Below are 17294 nucleotides of genomic sequence, written 5' to 3'. Positions count from 1 at the left end.
AATATAATATATTAAATCTCCTTTAAAACTTAACAGATTATATTAATCTATATTAATTTGTAATTTTCTTATATAAGATTTAGACTAAATACTTCTCTTAAATTTGTTATTTATTATATAAAGAGAAATGATATTTGCAGTTATAGAGTATAATTATTACATAATTTCTTTAAAAAAATAAATAAATACGAGACTCACATGAAAAAAATAATTTTTTAATAATATACCTCACTTTTTTTCAAAGCGATTATGTGACGCTTGCGTACTTTACAATTATATATAATATTACTATTATGCAAAATGGAAGCAATTTTTTAATTTTATTTTTTTTCTCAATGTCTACAAATGGATCAATGTTTAGTGAAATTTTGTGTCTGCAAATTGGAGCAGAATTTTGTAATAAACTTGTTTGGAATAGGAAATTTCAAGAATTCAGACAATTAACTTAGAGGGAATTTTATGCTTCCTAAATGTCAATAAACTTGTTTATTTTACGTTGTACCAATACATGGCTCAAAATGAGAATATTGATATATATATATATATATATGATTTGGTTTTGTGAAATTATATACTTTTGTAAATAGTAAATCAAACGTCATATTTGTGACTCTAGAGATCAAAAGTTGAAAGATTGGGAATTTTAAAAAAAGAAATACTTTAATCATATAAACAGATTACAAAATGGATTCTGTTACGTACAGTTATTTTTATATATTTTTTACATATTTTTTACACACTTTATTAATATAATTGACTAAAACAGTTATTTTATATTAAAAAAATAACGCAACTAATCACATTAATAAAGTGCATAAAGAATACGTAAAAGTGACTGCATATAAAATTTTTGTTACAGAAGTAAATATAAAAGTTGACGTAGTTTGGTTGTGATATATCATATTCTAAAATTATTTTTATATATTATAAAGAGTAATTCTATATACAACCGTGAAGTACGTAAATGTCACGTAATCGTTTTGAAAAAAATGAGGTTTATTATTAAAAAATTACATTTTTTTCATGTGAGTTTTATATTTTAATATTTTTTTAAAATAATTATGCAACAATTATATAATTTAATATTACAAATATCTTTTCTCATTATGATACGTAGGGCGATCTGATCCTTTAAAAAAGCACTCATCTTTTTGGCCTTAAAACTAGGGGTGTGCAAAATTCCGAAGTGTTCGATTCCGGCCGACTTCCACTCCGATTCCGACTCCGACGGAATCGGAGGGTTCGGAAGTCGGAGTCGGAATTGGAGGGTTCCGACTCCGTAACAGAAGTCGGAATCGGAATCGGTAAACCACAGGTTCCGGATTCCGATTCCGATTCCGACTGTTTTTTTAAAAAAAGACCAGACGCCGTTTTGCATCTGGTTTTTGTCGACCTGTTACTTGGAACGGCGTCGTTCCATTTAAATGAGAACGACGCCGTTTGAATCACGGCTAAATGGCCTCCGCGAGGGCCATAACCCATTCGCACGCAGCTTCCTCACTCGAGTCCTCGACTAGTCGACCTGACTCAACCATTTCTCCCATTCTCCCCTCACGCTCACGGCTCACTGTCCTCAGCTGCCACAGCCCCCCATCGACCATAGTCCACCGTAAATTGGCGTCAGGTTGCCGTCGCCGACTCGCCGCAGTACCACCACTTGGAACCAAGATAATACAATTGGTAAATATATATTTTTGCATTGTGTATTTACTCCAAATTTTTTATACTATTTACTTGATAATTGGAAATTGGAAATTGGACGTTCTGTTTTCTACGTTGGCCGTGAATGTATTGAGGAGGATGATGGTCTTTTTCAGCCGGTGTGTTAGTTGGATGGAGTTTGAAGGCTACGGCCTACGTGTTTGTGGAAATGTCACAAAGAAATGTCACAAATAACCCTCACAAATAACCCTTTCGATCACTCCCAACTGAATCCAATGTTGTTGACTGGAAACTCTTCTTTGTATTGGTGCATTGAGCCATTTTCTTTCACTTTGTCTATGCTGCAATTCAAGGCTATATTTGGTGATAATAACTATCAAATTGTAATGATAGACTTGGACTGAATAATTAAGCTGATTAATTGAGATACAAGTTCATAAGACGTGAATGTAGAATATAAATAACAATAATAGAATATACAGATGACTTGTCACAGGCCAAAAGCAGAATTTAGTTACTCTCGAGCAGCATTGGTATAAATAGTCGCACTTAAACACAAAGTGCCATGGCCAAAGTGATTCACATACCATGCATCTTATAATTGGCAATCAATTTTATTTTTTTTTTATTTTTTTAGAACAAGTGGCTATCAAGTATCTTATGTGCATATCAAGTAAAGCACAAGATAATTATGTACAATGTCATGTCCAACAAGTACAGCTTAACTAATCGAGGTAGCATAACATTAGATAAGAAAGAAAAAGGTTCTAAAATTGAAACCAGCATTTGTATTATAAAATTGCAAATTCCAGAAATGAGTAGTTAGTAAAAGGTTCAACCAGAAGAAAAGCTCATACAGTAGTTGAACTAGTACTTCTTTCACAATGTAAGTGCTTTGTATCAACAACCCAAACGAACTCTACTCCCCCCCTCTCCCAGAGTTCCGAGCCTAGACAGTAAAGGATAGTGAATTTTTTCTTTTTTTTCTTTTTTTTTTTTTTTTGTTGGGGGGAGGGGGGAGGGAGGGTACCCCAATTTTATAGCTTGATGGCCGAAAGCTAAAAACATTTTTGAAAAATCCAAAATTACACTCCATTTTGATTTGGTTCCCAACTGGAAAAAGAGCTGGGGAATGGAATAATATATTAACTTATAACATCCTGCCCACTAGCACCAGGAAAGTCATAACCAACTCAGTTTTTAAATGCCTTGCTCTTATAGGCAGACCTTATGACCATGAGCGTACTCGCACACAATCAATCAGAGAACCAAATATGCCAATGCAAAGAAAGAGATAAACAAGCACACAACCACTTACATATGCAAAACACAAGTGCTTTCTTTTTGAACGGTTTTACAAGTGCAAAGCACATATTTAACAAGCAAGATAAGCTCGGGAGAATTCATTGCCTTCATTTCTAAGCAAATTTTTTTTTATGAAAGCTCGATTTGTCATAATTGCGAACCATACGCATAATTCAAACAAAATTATGTAATTAAATCATTTACATATGCTTCAGTAGAATAGCAATTTCCATGCATATAATTGATCTTCATCTATACCATTGAATTTGTTTTTACTCTTTCTTATAATATTGATTCTTGATTTTATTTAATAAACTTCGACATTTTTGGAACTAAATGTGTCAGATTTCAAGCTATGGAGGAAGAACCATATGGGACCCCAGAATAAGATCAGGATACCACAATTCTGTCCCCAACACCGAGATCCAGACCCACTTCCAGAACACAAACTTCATGTGCAAGTAGTCGATTCCCACTCCCGGTAAACATAGAAGATGTGAAGATGAGGAGATGGGTATTGGGGATGAGCCGGATGTACCACTACCTTCATCCGCGAGGGCCAGACCACCACGTCCACGATCAAATAAAAAAAGGTCGTGGACGTGGGAACATTTCACAAAGGTTGACGGTGGTGATCCCTCGGAACCGCACGCAGCTTGCAACCATTGTGGCACAGAAGTTGCATGTCATTCAAAGAAACAAAGCACTGCTAGTTTGATATCACATCTAAATAGTTGCCAGAGGTATAAGATAGCGAAAGGATTGGCGGCCCGAGATCAGACAACGCTAAGTTATGAAACTTCTACTGCGACTGATGGTACGCAATCCAAGAAAATGGTCATCCCTCAATACAGTGAGAAGATGTTAAGAGATGCGCTTGCTGAGATGATCATTGAAGATGAGATGCCTTTTACTACAGTTGAGAAAAGAGGGTTCCGAAAGTTTATCAAGCTTATTGAGCCACGATTCCCATTGCCGTCACGGTATACAGTGATGCTAGATTGTATGAAAAGGCATTTGAAAGAGAAGGCTGAGATGAGACAAATGTTTGTGACGACCGGCCAGAGAGTCTCATTTACGACTGACACATGGACGTCTATACAGAATGTTTCCTACATGTGTATTATAGCACATTACATTGACAGTTCATGGACTTTAAAAAAACGGATTATTGGATTCAAAGAAATAAATGATCATAAGGGTGCATCAATTGGGGCAGCGATGGATGATTGCTTGAAAGATTGGGGAATTCAGAAGGTTTTATGCATTACAGTTGACAATGCCAGTGCTAATGATACTGCAATTGAATGGTTCAAGCGGAATACGAGAGTGAGAGATGATGTCATCCGGGACCATGAGTTTATCCATATTCGTTGTTGTGCTCACATAATCAACTTGATTGTGACTGAGGGGTTAAAAGAGGTTGACGATTCCATTACAAAAATCCGCAACATTGTGCGGTATGTGAGGGCTTCCCCGCAAAGGCTGAAAAAATTCAGGGCAATAGAAGAACAACTTGGGATAAAACATTCTTGGACACTGTGCTTGGACGTTCCACCTCAATGGAACTCTACATACATGATGTTGGATGTGGCACAGAGGTACCAAAAAGTATTTGAGCGGATGGAGGTGGAAGATGGGGGTCTTAAGTATGCTTTGCTGGAGCCTGCAGGAAAGAGGCTCGGTCCGCCGGATACACATGATTGGACGAGTGTAGGATTCTTTGTCACATTTTTGCAGATTTTTTATGATATTACAACAAAAATATCTGGATCCGCATACACGACTACAAACTTGTGATTCAGTCAGATCTCGACACTACACCACCACTTGGAAGATGGTTGTGATGACCCTAGCGGACTGTAATCTGGTATGGCTCAGAGGATGTTGTCCAAATATAATAAATATTGGGGGCAAATTGAGAAGATAAATAGATTACTCTTTGTGGCTGTGATCCTTGACCCCCGAATCAAGTTGGCCGTGATTGAATATTGGACAAATTCAGTCCTTGGGGCAATGAAGGCTGCATCGTTTATTACAGTGCTGAAAACTGATCTCGATGACTTGTACAACCACTACAAAAATAGTGGACAACCTTCATCTTCAGCAGGTACCTCACACGTGACTCCGACACCTCCCTCTGATGACTTTAGCCTGACTGACACATTGCCTCGACGTCGTAGGAATTACGACATCATGAATGAGTATCATCAGCTCGTTGCATCGAAGAATATTATGGGGTGTACTTCATAGGTTGAACGGTATTTTATGGAAGAGGTCGAGGTACCTAGTCCTGCATTTGATATATGCATTTGGTGGAAGGCTAATTCCATCAAGTATCCAACCCTTTCCCGTATTGCCCGAGATGTGCTAGCCATTCTTATTATGACGGTTGCATCTGAGTCGGCGTTTAGCACTGGAGGTCGAGTCTTGGATGCTTTCCGGAGTTCTTTGTCACCGTCAACCGTGGAGACCCTCGTTTGCACACAGAACTGGATCAGTGATACACCCCTTAGACTAGATAGTATTGGCATTGATGATGAGAGCTATAGGCTTGAAGATGGTAACCTTATTTTACTTGTTTTTTTTATTATTGATTATTTTAATTGTTTTTATGATTTCATAAATTTATTTAATTTATATTTTTTTATCATTTCATAGATGTAATTGTGAACCCCAGTATAGTTGCCGATGAATGATGGAGTATGGATAAAGATAAGTTGATATCAGAATTAACTTAATCTTTATTGGTATTACTGGTAATTAAATTTTACTTTTACTGTGTTCAATTTTCTGTATCAATATTTGATTACATTTATTGATTGAATACTTTTTTATCTTAATTTCAGCTACTTCAAATGACCAAGTGCGATGCTGCAAAGTGTAAAGGATGTTTTTTATTTTGGTTGAATCAAAATGTTTATTCTTATGGACTGTTTAATCAAACTTTGAAATAGGCTGTTATTCCTATTATTAATTGTTTAGGACTTTCTGAATTATGTATAATAATTAATTATGCAGTCTAACGTGCTCAAACATATTTGACCTTTTGCATTGAAAATATTGTCCATAATACTCGTTATACCAGGAAAATTAATTAATTAATTCATTAATTATATAATTTAACGTGTTCAAGCTTTTATATATTTCAAGAAAATTGAAAATAACAATAAAATCTATACAAAAATACCTCAAATTATTAAAAACTAAAGTTTCACCTTTCAAGTACTAAGCTAGCATCACTATCACATACAAAAACAAAAAAGATAAATATTAATAGAGTAGAAAATACTTAATACATATTAAAATTCCATTCAATAAAATAATTCCTATTTGTTTAATTGAGAAATACTAAACAAGAATAATTTATATATAAATTGAGAGTTTTTATGAAACAAGGATAAAATAAATTTAAAAAAGATACAACGTATCAAGTCGGAATTAAAGTCGGAAGTCAGAATTCTGGCTCCGATCAGAAATCCGACTACCGACAGTAATCGGAATTCCGAATTCTGTTCGGATTTCAGAATTCCAAATTCCGTTCGGATTTTGGAAGTCGAAATTCCGTTCGGAATTCCAAATTCCGAACGGAATCGAACTCCGATTCCTCTCGGAATCGGAATCGGAGCTCGATTTCGACTCCGACAAAAGTCGGAGTCGGAAGTCGAAATTCCGATTCCGACTCCGTCTGAATCGGAGCACACCCCTACTTAAAACTCTTCGGACTAGTTGTTTCATCGTTTCACCCGTCTACATATAATTAATTATAGTTTTTTCTTTATTAATAATGTTAAATAATAGAGCGTTGTGATCAATACCACAAATTGCAGATCGAATCATCCAAGAGACAAATTATTTTCCGGAAAAGTAAAGCAAAAACATAAATATTCTTCCTTTCATTTAAAAAAAAAAAAAAAAACTGAATGAGTCAAATAACAAATCTCTTCACCTATAAAGAAGAGTTGCTTTATGCATGCACGTGTTTTCATACTGCATTACTTTGTTCCTTTTTCTGTATGATCATCATGTTCTTCGGTATTTCTTTCTTCATCATTTTCTCCAGCCTCCTAATGTTCCAATGACTTGCCATGTGTTGAGGGACCACCCCATGTGTGCCATCCACCCACCCCATGTGTGCCATCCACTATGTGTGCCCATGTGTTGGTGGTGTCCAATTCACATGATTGTGTTCCTCACATGTGAATTGTTGAGTGTTTAGCTTGTGTATTCCAGCACATATGTGGAGGGAGATGGGTTCAACCTCTCCTATAAATAGGAGAGGTCATATGAAGGGAAGATCATCCCATTGAGAGAGAGAAGTGTGAGAAGTGTGTGTAGTGTGCCATTTGAAATAGAGTTGTTTTGAATATAGTGTTTCCGCTCAGTGGATGTAGGCAAATTGCCGAACCACTTAAATATTGTCTCTATCTATTTTGTTATTTATTTTCAGGGCAGCTTAAGGCACAACAATTGGTATCAGAGCCAATTAGGCTCTTTTTGTGGGGTGGAATTTTGGTGTGGTAGTGTGGATACGTACAGTCTAAGGAGGTTCTGTCTAGGAGATTGGAAATTTTAAGTATGTCCATTGTGACCCTCCAATCTTTCCTGGGAACTGACTTAGTGAGGTACTATTCATTTCTACGATAAAAATTCATCAGAGCTTCGGTTCGTGCTACCCAAAAAATTGCAGTTGATCGGAATCAACTTTTGATCACACCACAACGTTCCTCTCGTCAAGACGGATCCGTTGCCGCAAACGGCATCGAAAACGAACACCGGAGGAGCCCGCACGCGCCTCTAGAAGTTGGAGAGTGTGATTCACGCGCCCCCACGCGCCCAACAGAGCTTCAGCGCGTGTAGTACACTCTCTCACGCGCGTGTAGTACACTCGCTCACGTGCCCCACGCGCCAGACAGAGCTTCAGCGCGTGCAGTACACGCGCTCATGCGCCCCCCACGCGCAAACAGGAGCTGCTGCGCGTGCACTCCAAGCGCCCACGCGCCGACCAGTCGCCCTACACAGCGCGTGCATCTCACGCGCCAGACGATCAGAACCGTCCGTTTTTCAGATCTATTTTGGGCTTGATCTAAGCCATTTGGAGTCCGATTTCAACGATCAAATAGTGCTTTCCGACTATTTGGATCATTCCGGACTCATCCGTACGGTTAGAATTTTGAAATTTTGTGTCTAAATTTTCTAAATTCAAATGGAAAGATCTGGAACAGATAGGGGCTCTGAAAATGCCAGTAGCTCTGGACGTCGGTCCACCGTGTCAAATGCCAAGTTTGAAGTTGAGAAGTTCGATGGAACAAGCAACTTCGGCATGTGGCAGTGTGAAGTCATGGACGTTTTGATCCAACAAGAGTTGGATATTGCGTTGGAAGGAAAGCCAGACGATATGACTGATCAGGGTTGGAAGAAGCTTAATACTCAAGCTTGTAGTACAATCCGGTTATGCCTTACCAAAGAACAAAAGTATTTTGTCATGAGAGAGACAAATGCTAGGGTACTTTGGCAGAAATTGGAGGATAAGTTCATGAAGAAGAGCATTGAGAGCCGTTTGCACTTGAAGAAGAAGCTCTTCAGATTCCAATTTCGTGAAGGTATTTCAATGACTGAACATCTGAATAGTTACAACCAAATTCTTGCTGATTTGTTAAATTTAGATGTTAAAATCGAAGATGAAGATAAAGCTTTACTTTTACGAAATTCCTTGCCTGATACATATGAGCATTTGATTACTACTCTATTGTATGGGAAGGAAAAGATTAGTTTTGAAGATGTATCTAGCTCTTTAATTAGCAATGAGTACCGGAGAAAAGATAAACAGGTACAACAAGATACATCAAGTGAAGCGCTAACAGCAAGAGGGAGACCACAGTCAAGGTATCCTGGAAAGAAGAAAGGTTTTCAATCGAAAACCCGAGCCACATCACGTGGTTCATCAGTCGGAAGAAAGCTTGCCAAAGACGAGTGTTCCTTTTGTCACAACAAAGGACACTGGAAGAAGGATTGTCCCAAGCTGAAGGGACAACAGCAGAATCAACCCACCACAGCCAATGTCGTGGACAGAGATGATGATTCAGATTTTTCCTTGATAAGTTCATCATCCATTTGTCATTCCGATGAATGGATTATGGATTCCGGATGTACCTATCACATGTGTCCCAATCGGGACTGGTTTACTGACTTCACAAATATTGAAGGTGGAACAGTACTTATGGGAAATGACAGTGCCTGTAAGACTCAGGGAATAGGTAGCATTCGGCTAAAGCTGCACGATGGTAGTGTCAAGACTCTGACAGAAGTTCGATACATTCCAGACTTGCGGAAGAATCTCATCTCACTGGGAGCTCTGGATTCAAAGGGATTCATAATCACCATTGAAGACGGAACTCTCAAAGTACTAATAGGAGTTCAGGTGGCTATGAAGGGTTTGAGGCGAGGAAACTTGTACTTCTTGTAAGGAAGTACTGTTGCTGGAAGAGCTTCCACAGGCTGTGAGAAGCTAGATGAGACTGATGCTGACACCTCCAGTCTGTGGCATATGCGTATGGGACACGCAGGAGAAAAAGCTTTGCAAACACTGGTGAAGCAAGGCTTACTCAAAGGTGCCAAGACTGGTAAACTGTCTTTCTGTGAGCACTGTGTATTGGGGAAGCAGAGGCGGATCAAGTTTGGAACCGCAGTACACAATACACAGGGAATACTTGACTATGTGCACTCCGATGTTTGGGGACCTACCCAAAGTGCATCTTTGGGAGGTAAACACTGGTTTGTGACTTTTGTGGATGATTATTCTCGTCGTGTGTGGGTGTATACGATGAAGAATAAGGATGAAGTGTTGAAAATCTTCCTTGATTGGAAGAAAATGGTTGAGACTCAGACTGGCAGAAAGATCAAGCGGCTCAGATCTGATAATGGAGGTGAATACACTTCAGATCCCTTCATGGAAGTATGCCGGAGAGAGGGAATTGTAAGACACTTCACAGTACGAGGTACACCGCAGCAGAATGGTGTGGCAGAATGAATGAATCGTACTTTACTAGAGAAAGTACGATGTATGTTGCTGGATGCTGGATTCAGTAAACAATTTTGGGCTGAAGCTGTGACATATGCCTGCCACCTCATCAACCGACTACCCGCATCTGCCAATGACGGGAAGACACCCACTGAAATGTGGAGAGGTACACATGCTACTGATTATAACTCTTTACACGTTTTCGGATGTCCTGCTTACTATCACGCTAAAGAGAGTAAGCTTGATCCTAGAGCCAAGAAAGCAAAATTCTTGGGCTTTAGTACTGGTGTAAAAGGGTATAGACTCTGGTGCATAGAGTCTAAAAAGGTGATTATCAGTAGAGATGTTACCTTCAACGAATCTGAGATGCTTAAGTCACATAAGCATAGAGATTCCAGTGAATGCAGCCATGATAGCGAAACACCTGGTGATTCGCAAAAGGTGGAGTTTTTCACTCGAAAGGATTCAGGAGAAACAAATGGAGGTTGATAGTCCAGTCACAGTACCTCCAATACAAACTGAATCAATAGCAACCAACAGACCGAGAAGAGAGAAACGTGTACCGTCACGTTATACAGACTATGTGACATATGCATTACCAGCTGAAGGGGGTGAGATCCCAACCACTTACAGAGAAGCAATACAGTCCAGTGAACAAGTTGAATGGACAAAGGCAATGAATGAAGAGATGCAGTCTCTTCACCAGAACCAGACTTAGGAGCTTGTGCCTTTTCCAAAAGGAAAGAAGACAATTGGCTGTAAGTGGATCTTCAATCAGAAAGATGATCAAGCTGCTAAGAATGGAGTGCGATACAAAGCTAGGTTGGTAGCCAAGGGCTACGCTCAGACAGAGGGAATTGACTACAGTGAAGTATTCTCTCCTGTTGTGAAGCATTCATCCATTCGGATATTGCTAGCTTTGGTAGCACAATATGATCTTGAGTTAGCACAGCTTGATGTAAAGACAACTTTCTTGCATGGTGATCTGGAAGAGGAGATTTATCTGTCTCAACCAGAAGGATTCAAAGAAGCTGGCAAAGAAAACTGGGTATGCAGTCTGAAGAAGTCTCTCTATGGCTTGAAGCAGTCACCTCGACAATGGTATAAGCGGTTTGACCGCTTTATGATGGATCTGAAATACACTCGTTGCCAATACGATCATTGTGTATATTTCAGAAAACTTGCAGATGGATCTTTCATTTATTTGCTTTTATATGTAGATGATATGTTAATTGCATGTAAAAGCAAGGGGGAGATAGATCGCTTAAAAACTCAGTTAAGTCGTGAGTTTGACATGAAAGATCTGGGAGAAGCTCGAAGAATACTGGGGATGGAGATCAGCAGAGATAGGGTGAAAGGTACAGTTCACCTTACTCAGAAGCAGTATCTGAAGAGAATACTGCAACGCTTCAACATCGACTCAAAGACGAAGCCGGTGAATACTCCAATGGCCCCATATTTCAAGCTCAGTGCATTGTAGTCTCCTAAAACTGATGAAGAGCGGGACTACATGAGAAATGTCCCATATGCAAGTGTTGTAGGAAGCTTAATGTATGCCATGGTGTGTACACGACCTGATATCTCCCAGGCCGTTAGCTTAATTAGCCGCTATATGCATAATCCTGGAAAAACTCATTGGCATGCGGCTAAGTGGATTCTATGGTACATTTTAGGAACCGTAGATATTGGTTTGAAGTTCGAGAAGGGTGGAGATAGTCTAGTAACTGGGTATGTTGACTCAGACTATGCAGGTGATCTTGACAAACGCCGATCGACAACTGGATATGTGTTCACTATGGCTGGAGGACCAGTTAGTTGGCGATCAACTTTGCAGTCAACAATTGCACTGTCATCAACTGAGGCTGAATACATGGATGTAACAGAAGCTGTGAAAGAAGCCATTTGGTTACAGAGATTGGTAACAGACTTGGGCTTTAAGCAGCAAGAGGTTACCGTTTACTGTGACAGTCAGAGTGCAATTCATCTAGCCAAAAATCAAGTATATCACTCTCGAACAAAGCATATAGATGTCCGTTTCCACTTCGTACGTGAGATATTGGAAGAAGGGGACATTCTACTTCAGAAGATTGGCACTGAAGATAATCCAGCAGATATGTTGACAAAGGTCGTCACCGGTATCAAGTTCCAACACTGTTTGGACTTGATTAATATCTCATACTGCTGAGCACCCACGGGTGCACTGGCGCCTTAGGGCGCATTTGGTAGCGGAGATCTCTCATGGCAAGCGAACATTTCGATAAAGGGATGAAATCATTGGAAGGATACAACATGCAGTATCCTAATGTGGCACACTTGGGTGGAGGGGGTGATTGTTGAGGGACCACCCCATGTGTGCCATCCACCCACCCCATGTGTGCCATCCACTATGTGTGCCCATGTGTTGGTGGTGTCCAATTCACATGATTGTGTTCCTCACATGTGAATTGTTGAGTGTTTAGCTTGTGCATTCCAGCACATATGTGGAGGGAGATGGGTTCAACCTCTCCTATAAATAGGAGAGGTCATATGAAGGGAAGATCATCCCATTGAGAAAGAGAAGTGTGAGAAGTGTGTATAGTGTGCCATTTGAGATAGAGTTGTTTTGAATATAGTGTTTCCGCTCAGTGGATGTAGGCAAATTGCCGAACCACTTAAATATTGTCTCTATCTATTTTGTTGTTTATTTTCAGGGCAGCTTAAGGCACAACACCATGATCATCTATGGGGGAGGCTTTAGAGCTAATTATTGGGAGCTGGCTGCTTTCGGTTTTAATACCTGTATTGTTCTCGGTATTATTGTCCATGACAACGATCTCTGTCAATTCAGAGTCTGGAGAGCAATTTGAGGCTGCTACTCGAGTGATGTTGTTCTCTTTCATCTCTTTCCCTTTACCCCACAGCACTGCGCATAACCCGCACACTATCAACACGGCTCCTAGTATGCTGTATGTGTCATTCAACAAGTAGGCAAAATCAATATCATCAGATATGGATCAAAATATTCAATGCATTATATATTGATGTGATCAACAAGCAGTGCAGAAGCCCTTCGCATCGTCTAACATATATAATATATGTACCTTCCGAGGTGTAGCTTTTCGTCCAGTACTAAAGATCCCATAATGGCAACTGAAACGAGCGTAAGAGGGTTGAAGATGGTGACGTATGAAGGGCCTCTCATGCGCACGCACCATGCAATCAAAGTGATCCCAACTCCAGAACCCACGATTCCCTGCAACAACACATCATATATATTTATAAAATTATATACGATAGGTAAATTACATACATGAGCTAGCTAGCGATACTTGTTAATGTTTTAGCATTGAAAAGGGTACGTAGAAATCAAGTAAAATCCATGAAAACTTACAGAGTAAGACACTGTGAGTAGCCTGACATTCCAGCCCAACTTCCATTGACTCCAATCCCCATGATCCATGCAGAGGGCAAAAACAGCAGATTGGATTGCTCCCATCATACACGTCACAGCAGCGCTTGAGTAGTGGCATGGATATCTCTCACTCATCTTTGCCTGTTTCATGGATAAAATTAGTTAGTAATTATACAAATCACTAGGAGGGGAGCAAAACAATGTTGGAAACAGTACAACTTGGACTACATTTCTCCAACATTAATACATATATATGTGTGTGTTGTATATTAACAATGTCGCACCTGGATTATTAACCAAGTGGCAAATGAGAAACAACTTCCTAGAGCCAATGCAGCACCCAGAAGTAGATTTTCCGAGTGTCCGCTCTGGTTTTGGCCATGATGCAGGAGGTTAATGTTAGTAGACCAGATGTTGATTTCAGCACCTCTATAGAAAGTGAGGAGCAATGCCCCGCCTATTTCCATTACTGTTCCCAATACTTTAGCCTTCCCTGCAATTGTCCCGAGACCTAGCCTCTCCAACCTGTTCAAAAAACTAATTAGGACCACTAGTCTAATTAATCACAAGATTTTCAAAAATATGTGGTAGTGATCAGAGAGGGATTAAGTACCCAAAGGAGACGGCAAGGATGAAGGTAATGGCAGGAACTAGGTTAGTCATGGCTGAAGCAAATGTTGCTGATGTCAAGGCTAAGGTCTTAATATACAAATTGTGATATAATGATCCCCTGCAATATTAATTAATATTTAGGGTGCCATTAATTAATATATAATCAATATTTAAGCTTACATATTGCTGCAAATTAATTAGAGCTAGAACCATATATACTGCAAAATGCATGCAACTTACCCGAATAGCCCGCAAAGAAATGACTGAAAGAGCACCATCCGAGTCAGCTTTGGCCTGCTTTCCCTGCCAAAAAGCCTTTATGTTAGTGTACATATTTAGAACAACCCTTGAATACTCCGATTTTCTACTCTCTTTTTTCGTCTTATATATAACTGTCTGGTAGAATAACAACTTCAGGAGGGGTTTTTCTTGAAATATTCCAAATACCTTTCTAAAACGAGAGCGAGAGGAGCAACAAAAGCAGTAGCGAAAATGTGGCGATAGGCAACAAGAACCCTCAAGTTCATCCCATCATTTGCAGCCAGTTTATACAAGAAATTGACCCCAGCAAGGGCAAACTGAAACGCCACCACTAACATGGCCGGCTTCAGCCGATTCAAGGTGTTACAAACTTTTTGCAGTATTACTCTCATATCGCTGTAGATCTGCTTCCCAACAAATTATAAAAAAAAAAATTGATATTTACAGTCATGTGTATTAATTCCTTTCGATCCTACATAATTTAGTCACTAAGTACTACTTAATTAAATATTACTGACTCACTAATTAATTAACCATATAAGAGAAAATACAAGAGAAATTGAGGTAGAGAGAGAAACTTGCATTTTCATCGAAAGATCAAAACTTTGTTTCTTCTTATACCGATTTTGAGACCCAAATCACTGTTTTCATCAAGGTGATTTGATCTTTAGGACAACAAATAATCGACGTGTAACAATTTACGTACACTACAAAAATAAATCCATATATAATAAATGCATTGGTTAGTATCACAACTAATGACAAATCATTTAAAATTTCAAAATTTAGACCCATCAACAATTATTGGGTGGTTTTCGATGTTAAATATTTTCTAAAATTATAAATTTAAATTTTTATACGATTCTATAATTCGTGTAGGCTATGCTTTCTTTTTTATAAGAAATTTGGGAGCTTTTGTTAAATATAGCGCATACGTAAAGAAATATTTCTTTTTTAAATAGAGATTATTATTAAAAAATTAATTTTTTATATGAATTTTAATTTACGTATTTTTTTTAAATAAATTTTGTGATATTTGCATTCTTCACAATTATAAATATTATTTTTTTAACTTATTTTAGTCTCGTTGGCCAGTTCCAAGAAAATAATATATTTATTCCTACTTTGGATTCGTCAGTTTGTCCTGCTTGGTAATTAAACTATGAACTCATTTTTTGGAAGAGAAGAGAGAAAAAAGAAAAGAAAAGAAAAGAAAAGAAAAGAAAAGAAGAAGAAGGAAGGAAAAAAAAAAACCCTTGAGACTAGCTTGGAGCCAGAAGGTGGCCTGTAAGGTGCTCTTGACTAGCTCTACTAAAGAAAACATAAATAAATAATGAAGATATTCATGGCTGCAATAATAACGCACGATATATAATAGATTAAGGACTGTGTCTACTGATAGATACTAATAGTTTGTAATGCGGATTTTCTATTAATAGAAGTAGATTTTGTTGAAAAAAAAAACGCACGATTTATAATATATATATATACACATATGTATATATATACACATATATATTTATATATATATAAAATAATGCATATTGGCACTACTAATTTACTAAAAGCTAGAAGGGGGAAACATTAATAATAATAATAATGCTAGGAATTACTGTACTAGCTTCTGCATGCCTTGGAGACGGCTGGCCTATTTCAATGGTAGAAAAGTTCAAATGCTGCACATCTTTATTTTATATATTAACTCGATGGCATTAATTTCTTAAACAAAAATAAAATATATATTTGAAATATTTTTATCTGCATCACCTTCAGTTTAATTTATAGAATTATTACACAAAACAACCTAGCTACGTACCTATAATATATTAGTTTTATTTATTTAAAACCATGCTAAAACTTCTCAATATAAGGTGAAAGATCAGGTCGTTTTGCAGAGTCACAAAGAGATCATCATCAACGCAAGGGGTGCAGTACTATTAATAGTAGTAGTACTGTGCATATATACTTAAAAAAGTTTGATGAAAACCAGTAGCCAGCAGTGCTGATATATGATGATGAACGAACATCGCTTAAGATTTTTAGAACTATAAATTCATGATAACATGCTAAAATTAAGTTGAATTCTGGAGAAAGTTACGGCGAATAAGAAATGAATACAAAGAAGCACAGAGAGAGAGAGAGAGAGAGAGTCCGTACCTTAAAAGGCCTTTCTTTGATCAGAGCTTCTGAGCTAGTTGTTTCCTTCTTAGAATTCTTTGGTTGTGGTTGAGGTTAACTTTAAACCTTTTAAGCCCCATATATTCAAAGACACAGTCTGCACGAGAAGTGAGAGCTCGCCAATGTCGCGATCTATCATCATCTATCTGATTCCTTAATTACTGTAGGCATGTGCACGATAACAACGCGGTCAAACCGGCACTGCAAGATAAGTGAACTCAAGATTTAGTGACCAACTTCTATCTTTTGACCATCCCCAACCGACTAAAAAGAGAGAAAAAAAGAAAAAAGACTTCATTCAAATATGAAGACTTCATTTTTATTCTTTAAATTATATTTTATTATTTTTTCTCTCTCTTCTCAACTTTCTCTTTTCTCTTTTTTTTTTCTTTTTTTATTTTTCTCTTCTCTCTTTATTATTTTATTATTATTTGATCAAAAAATACATAATTTAATATAAGAATTTTTTTTCATATTTAAAATTAATTTTTAAAAAAATATAATTTTACATATAAAGATAGAAAACCTATTTTCAAAGCTTTTAGTCGGTTGTTTAACAAAACTGTTTATGATAAGTTGAATAAAAGTCCAAGAAAGACGTTAGTTCAATAATTAAGATTTTGACCAATGGGCAGCTTGCCAATGTGGAAGAAGATTTGGACCTCCAACTACCAATTTGGCGTATTCTCTTAATTTGTGAATTGATATTAAAATAAACCTCCAACTACCAATTTGGCGTATTCTCTTAATTTGTGAATTGATATTAAAATAAAAATTTTCTTAGCATATAAAACAAAAAACAATAATTATCAACACCCACATGGTGGTCGTGCATACGTGCAAATTAACCTCATCATTGGGTTA

The 17294-nt window shown here is 37.8% G+C and overlaps 1 protein-coding gene across 1 annotated transcript; it reads right to left on the bottom strand.

Moving 5' to 3' along the window:
- Positions 1-12684: 12684 nt before the first annotated feature.
- LOC122274649 (WAT1-related protein At1g68170-like) lies at positions 12685-14644 on the bottom strand. Its single transcript, XM_043083666.1, has 7 exons — positions 14439-14644; positions 14232-14294; positions 13993-14109; positions 13664-13904; positions 13359-13520; positions 13069-13220; positions 12685-12931 (listed from the first exon to the last, which is right to left on the bottom strand). The coding sequence occupies exons 1-7, from the start codon at positions 14642-14644 to the stop codon at positions 12685-12687; spliced, it is 1188 nt and encodes a 395-aa protein (XP_042939600.1).
- Between the last annotated feature and the right edge of the window lie 2650 nt (positions 14645-17294).

Source organism: Carya illinoinensis, chromosome 8, assembly GCF_018687715.1.
Source record: "Carya illinoinensis cultivar Pawnee chromosome 8, C.illinoinensisPawnee_v1, whole genome shotgun sequence".
NCBI classification, from domain to species: domain Eukaryota; kingdom Viridiplantae; phylum Streptophyta; class Magnoliopsida; order Fagales; family Juglandaceae; genus Carya; species Carya illinoinensis.
The sequence above is the reverse complement of the archived record's forward strand: the minus strand, read 5'-3'. Positions and strand labels throughout refer to the sequence as shown.

Bases quoted from the DNA above. Each gene is read 5' to 3' on its own strand.
- LOC122274649 (XM_043083666.1), bottom strand. From the start codon at position 14,644: ATGAGAGTAATACTGCAAAAAGTTTGTAACACCTTGAATCGGCTGAAG. The intron at 14,295-14,438 runs GTATTTGGAATA...GCTTTTTGGCAG, and splicing joins CTCGCTCTCGTTTTAGAAAG to GGAAAGCAGGCCAAAGCTGA. The intron at 12,932-13,068 runs GTACATATATTA...TGACACATACAG, and splicing joins GAAAAGCTACACCTCGGAAG to CATACTAGGAGCCGTGTTGA.